At 38.4% G+C, this 6,677-nt stretch overlaps 1 protein-coding gene across 1 annotated transcript in view; it reads right to left on the bottom strand.

The window, feature by feature from the left end:
• The window catches only part of cntn6 (contactin 6), a 168,812-nt gene that overhangs the window by 74,008 nt on the left and 88,127 nt on the right, over positions 1-6,677 (bottom strand). Inside the window, exon 4 of the mRNA XM_016675751.1 lies at positions 677-812. Within this exon, the coding sequence (XP_016531237.1) occupies positions 677-737 (61 nt within the window). The 5' untranslated portion in view covers positions 738-812. The remainder of the gene's footprint in view (positions 1-676; positions 813-6,677) is intronic.

The following is a 6,677-nucleotide window of genomic DNA, read 5'->3' as shown; positions in this document are numbered from 1 at the left end:
GCTCTGTGAGGCGAAAGCTCAGAAGCTTGTAAACTGCAGCTCTGAGGAAGAGCTTCGCCTTGAAGGCAGATCTAGGTTCACCTAGGTGTTTTGTACAGCTGAATGGTTGCCATAGAGATTAAAGGATTTCTCAAGCAACCATGAAAGAATCAATGTAAGAGTCCAGATATGTTTCTGATGAAGAAATAACATTATGACACAATGTAAAGCTCAAAAAAGTCGAGTTTGCTTAATACTGCCCCTTTAAGCTCCTTCTTGGAGAACAGCAAGAAAACCAAACAACCCTAACTTTTTGTGAGTGGTATATATGTAACATATAAATCTCTGACTGGCACTGAGAGCTAAAGAAACCCAACATCTCCACAAGATAAGTGAATTTGAAAACTTTCCTACACCCAGAATGCACCGCACTGGTTCAGAAATGATACACTACCAAAGCTGAATTTCAATCAGATCTAAGATGTTTTGCGCTTTCCCCCCCTCAAAGTAGGTGTAGGATCTGCACAGATATAAAAGCAAATAGAAAAGAATGCTTCTATTTGAGTTCACTATCAGCTCTCCGTAAGAAATGATAAACCAGACACAGGTGAGGGAAAACAAGGCAAACTCTCTCTCTCTCTGAAAGACGTATGCATATCATCCATGTCATGAAAGGAGACTTGTCTTGGCATCTTACCGGCAAGGCACTCTTTGAGTGACAGAAGGATTAAGAGTTCCCATGGCAACAACATCTTCATTTTCCAAGGTGAAAGATTCCTGTTCTGACAGACAGTGAAGAACACTTCCTGGGCAAACACTCCCTTTGTTTGGAACTGTGAAAAAAGAAAGAGGAAAATAGACCACATGAGCTCTGTGAACATTACGAGATGCAATCGGAATCTGCGACTTCAGGAAAAAAAAAAGAGAATGTGTAAAAGGCAGTAAGCTGTGAAAAATCGGTGTGCTATTAATAATTCATTCAACCAAATAACCCGGGCTAGGATCTCGTGCTGTGCGCTGAGCTAGCAGCTGATACGATACTGTGGGAGCTGATATGTGGTGCATACTGCAGCTTCACTATCTCCACAGAGCACGTGGAGGACAAAAACAAAGCAGAAGCAGCAACAGATTAGCAGGATCCTGCTGCAGGAGGTGTTTAATCTCTGAAAATTGTTAGCTGGTCAGATCGTAGAAGACAGTGATTAGCGGTGATTATACACAGTGTTGTTTAAAGTACCTCAAAGTGATACTTCACTGAAAGTACCTGTATCTTACCATAAATTTGCCTTGGTAAAAGTTAAAGTCTCTTACTTACTTACTTACTTTAGTAAAAGTGTTAAAGTATCCGACATTTATTGTACTTAAGGGTCAAAAGTAAATTTCCCATATGTACCTAAAGTATAAGTATTAAGTACAAGTATTCAAGAATTCAAGAGTACAAGAATTTCTAAGATAAGATTTATTTTGTCCAATATCAATGACAAAAACTTCAGAACTTCAGTTGCATGAATTCAGTCGGGCTCTTCTTGGACTGATGACAAATGTTGCGGTGGCTCTCTACCTGCTGAGGCTGGTAGAGGACAGTTCAGCTTCAAAAGAAGCGTGCACACCACTAGGAATGATTTCACTAAGTCCATGTTATCAGCTGAACAGGCTAAGTATCCATCTCATCCTTGAGACGACTGCAGAGCAGAAAAGTGGAAAAGTAACATCATCGTCAGATGAACTGGATTGGTTGGATGCTCACTGTAGAGCAGACTCTTCCATGTGTGTCTAATGTAGTCAATTCCTAAAATATTGAAGAAAATAAATGTTAACTAAACTGAGCCAAGTCTTTAACATGATGTGATCTAAAATTTAAGTTTTAATTAAAGGTCTGATATTGTGATTGTATTTACTACCCATGCATAATTGTCAGTATTACAAAGCAGGGGTCCTCAAATCCAGGCATTGAGGGCCGGAGTCCAGGAACTTACACATGTGTCCTTGGTCCAAAACACCTGATTCAAATAACTGGATTATTAGCAAGACACTGGAGAATTCAGCCGTTTGATTCAAGTGTGTTGGACCAGGGACACACCTAGAGGTTCCAGTACACTGGACCTCCAGGCCTGTTATTGAAGACCCGGGCCCTTTAGGTGAATTCCATGTCAAATATTTGAATAGCTTCCCATCAGCCAACTCAAAAATGTTAGAGAAAATAATATCTAGAGAGTTCATACACTCACTGATAGTAAGAAAAATAATTGAAAATATCAGATATGCACTGTATCTTGAAAATTATTTAAGCTAGTTCCTTTGAATTTCAAGAGTTAAAATTTGATACTAGGACACATGCAGGTGGTGGACCATAAGTAGTTCTTCAGAAGACGCATCACGAAACAGGTCAAAAATTGACATACCTATGTAATGACTTTTACTAATAGTTAAAGTTTTTCAGAAACATTTGAAATGGTTTAAGCAGGTTTTTTGTGTTATGATATCTGACATGTAATGTTCCTAATACATATCAGCCCAACAATATACTGAATTATTTACAAAGTATTTAAGTAATTAAGCAAATCTTAACCAAACACAATGATTTTTATGATATGAATTATGTTAAATTTATGACAGGAATTAAACTAAAACTAACACTGCAACCTGCCACTAATTGGCCAAATGACTAACCAAAAGTATTTTCTCCATGGGGAAGGAGGAAATATTCTGCCACCACCAATTAAATCATGCCAGAAAGCATAGCGTAATTTACCATATTATGTTTAATAGGTTTGATGTAAATTTAAATGATTGAACACACTGGACAAAAAAAAACTGGCTTAAACATGCAAGCTAATCGGAATAGTTAGCGAGTACAAAGTTAGCAAGCTTTTAAATACCTAAACAACCATTTATTTTATTATTTTATTTTTTAATGTTAAATAACACTGACTCAGAATCTGGCTTGACTGAATTAATATGAATTATACTATTAAATAATGTAAACATACCTCAACATGCTTCTTTAAGTTGAATGGGGAGTTTTTGTATGCTAATACCTCTGTTGTCTTCAGTTGGCATAAAAGGCACTTGTTACGGCTTCAGTGGGTCTCTGCCCTTTTTCCTTGTAGGGTTCTGAAGACAGGTCTCTGCAGGTGATATGTGTTGCCCTGATTGATGCTCTGCAGCTTTAAAACTGCCATGAATGCAGTTGTCTGGAGGGCTTTTTCCTCTCCCTCCTCAGACCCCCATTTGGTTTGGTTTGTATCTTATGGTTGAGATTTGTTAGGTTTGTTTTGCATTTGCTTATTTCTGGTCAACTATAGGTTTTGCATTAATCTACTTTGGTTTCTCATTTCAGGCATTCCTTTTTTTTCAGGTTTATTTCTGTAATATAATTAAATTCTATTTTCATTAAATCCTTGTGTGGTCTCCTTTAATGTTACCCCAACAAATGAGCCTGGTGGACGTAACACACTTCATCCAGAAAGTGGACTCTTTCACTCCAACATACGCAACTGAAGGTTCTATTTCGTATAGGCTTCACTCTTTAAGGCTATTTACTAGTGGGTTTATCCCTCACACACAGTGCAGCACTAAAAAAAAAGCTTAGTCTACGCCCACCTATTGGGTGGGCCTCACCCCAGTCTGTATAAATAACGGTCAGACTGGACAAATGGTCCCCTCTTTTTCTTCACCGTAGGATAGCACTCTTAAGAGCAAAGATGTTTTCTAGTGGTATCGTCCATTTGTGCCAGTCTTGTCAGATGGGGTACATCATGTCCTTTGACGGGCACCGGATCTGTGAGGGATGCCTGGGCCCCCAGCACGCCAACCTCACCCTGATGCCTCAGCCCTCTTGCCTCTCCTGTGCTCTATAATGAGACTCGCCTCTACAGCGCTTGGTCGGTTGGCTTGGTGGAAAGTTGTAGATTGTGTCTGTTGCCCTTCCCAACAAACAGGCATTGTCCAATCAGGTTTTTTCTAATTTTGCATTGTAGCAATGAGTAGCAAAGGTGGCTAAGGGAGATGTAGCGGAGTAAATCTGCCTTTACTCGGCTACATTTTGAGGAAATATAGCAGAGTACATTTCCTCAAATGTGCGCTGCTACATTTATTGAGGAAATGTAGCAGAGTGAAAGCCGCTAGAAACAAACTACGAAGTAAAGATACATTGAAATTTTACTTAAACACAGAAAAAATATTTCTACTTCATTACATTACAACACTGATTAGACTAAAGGATGATCAATATATTGGCACTAGCATTTTTTTAAACATATAGGTATTGCTCTGATATGCTAAAAAAAACTATTGGACCAAGTATTTTTATCGTGTTCCTGTTTGTTTCTGGTTACTTTGTATTTTTTTCAAAGGTGTCAAAACGGTGATGAAATATATGCAATATTGGTAAGTATTGGTCATCAGCCATAACAGCAATATTAGCATTGAATATTGCCCAAAATTCTCACGAGTGCATTCCCAGTTGAGACACAACACTGCATGAAAACATAAGGTGGACAAGATAGGAGGCATTATAATGCATCCTTAGAATTGGATTTAAGGTGGCTATGTTGAATTGTGACTAAAATGATCTGAAACAGAGTGAACTGGGTTGCACTTACATGAATTTTAACTTAACCAGCAGTTTTATCAGTGTCCTGAGGAGAAAAACATGAAATTTAAATAAATAATTTGTACTTGCTGTTTTTATTACATGGCAATGAATAATAAGAAAAAGAACAAAAATGCATGCTCTTTGGCCTGAGTCTTTACATACAGTGGGGAGGAATTCATACTGGGTGAAAAACTTTCCCATTCCTTCCTGCATCTTCCACTTTGCTTTAATTAAATAATCAGTGAGAGCAATGGTGCAATTTCCATCCACGAGTTTTTACCCATTCGACTGTCTTTTTATTTAGTGAAGAACAATACAAATGTATTTTCCGTACTATAAGTCACACTTTTTTCATAGTTTGGCTGGACCTGTTACTTGTAGTCCAAAGTGACTTCTGTTTTTCTTTTTTCTCTTTGTGAGGAAACTAGAAAATTCCTGAAGAAATTTAAATGGGGCCTGCAAAAATGTGCCCATCACTTTAGACCTAGCATTTAAGCCACAGCTCACATATCTGGATTTGCACTTGGTAGTATCAGAAGCACATTCATCCAGGTCTGACATGGTTCACCACCAGAGCACTATAACAGAAACTTGCCAGGTCTAGTACCACAATGCCATAGATGACCAGGTTAATCACTACACTACAGTAGCTGAACCCAATGTACAGAGAAATTCAGTCTGACTGACGACTATAAGCTTCGCACATGTGGTTCTCACTCATGGTCCAAAATAAAAAATATGAAGACAATGGATAATTGTTTATTTCTAAAAAAAAAAAATTCAATCTTCATACTAAGGATTTTAATTCACACACAAAAATTCAGAGAAATAATAATTTTATGTAAGCAAAATATGAATAGTCACAGGAAATATGTATTCTTCCCACAATGCATTGTGAGACCTGTCTCTATGCTTGTTTTTGAGACTACTCACTGCCTCTCTCTGGGCTCCGTTGCTGTAGTAATGAATGATCTGCTGGCTCTCTCTGTCAGACAGTATGCTGGAGACAGCGTTTCTATACTTGTGAGACACCCAGCGTCGGTCTCAAGGACCCTGACAAAAAACCATAAGCTCTAGCAACATTTTGAAAACATTTTACGGGAGCAGGCATGTGTATCTATGTCATGACCGACTTTGAGATCAATAGGGCGATATTTGTGCCTGTGAGGGGGAGTTAAAGAGTTTTGGAGTCAGACCTCCACTGTGCTGTGTGTGAGTTTCAGAGAGAAAGATTACTGATTCTGTGAGAGACTCAGCCTCAATTTTTCTCAATTTATGTCGTCATTTTAACTCAGAATCCCACTAAAAGTAATAGCTCCCTTCTCGGGATGAAGCTGAACGTTTTGATACCATTTTTGTGGGGGTGTATGCAGCAGTACGGGTCGGATTAATGGTGATGGAAGAAAAATAAATAATAAAGAGATCGCTTGTTGGGTGTAGAACAGTAGGTTCCTGCCACGCATTGCATAGCAGGCCCCAATTCATACTGACAGACATGAACCAAGTTTTTGCTAGGGAGGTGAATATATACAAGAATTTTATATGCAAGAAAATTTTTGATTGAAAGCCATCTCCCATTTTTCTTTCACTTCAAAGTGACTATATCATTGTGATCAGTGGTTACTCTTTGAATGAACAGGAGAAGCGTTTCAAATTCTCTCTTAAAGAAGATTCTGGATTGCCTCATTGACACCAACAGGCTAAACCTCAACAGAAAATAGAGATAGGAAATTATCCACCAAAGATAAACAGACATGGTTTTGGCGTATCATATAAAATTCCTGTAAAATCCTTTGAAGGTTGTGACTGCAACATACCAAAATGTAAAAAAGTTAAAGGGCTGTCATTATATTTACAAGACTGTATGCAAACCTTCTGAGTACATTTTTTAAAAGCTTCTAAAATCAATACGCTTATTATTGAAACAAAAGCTTTGCATCAGGCAAACGATGGACCCATGGGCGTAGGTTTGGGTAGGGACGGTAGGGACATGTCCCGACCAATATTCACGGGATATGAAAAAGTCCCGACCAATTTTTGCCATATTGACTCAAAGAACGTGGATCTACGATCTTTGATTAGCAGCAACAGGCGGTGCGCG

The sequence above is a fragment of the Poecilia formosa genome, unplaced genomic scaffold (genome assembly GCF_000485575.1).
Source record: "Poecilia formosa unplaced genomic scaffold, Poecilia_formosa-5.1.2 Scaffold121, whole genome shotgun sequence".
NCBI lineage: Eukaryota > Metazoa > Chordata > Actinopteri > Cyprinodontiformes > Poeciliidae > Poecilia > Poecilia formosa.
The sequence above is the reverse complement of the archived record's forward strand: the minus strand, read 5'-3'. Positions and strand labels throughout refer to the sequence as shown.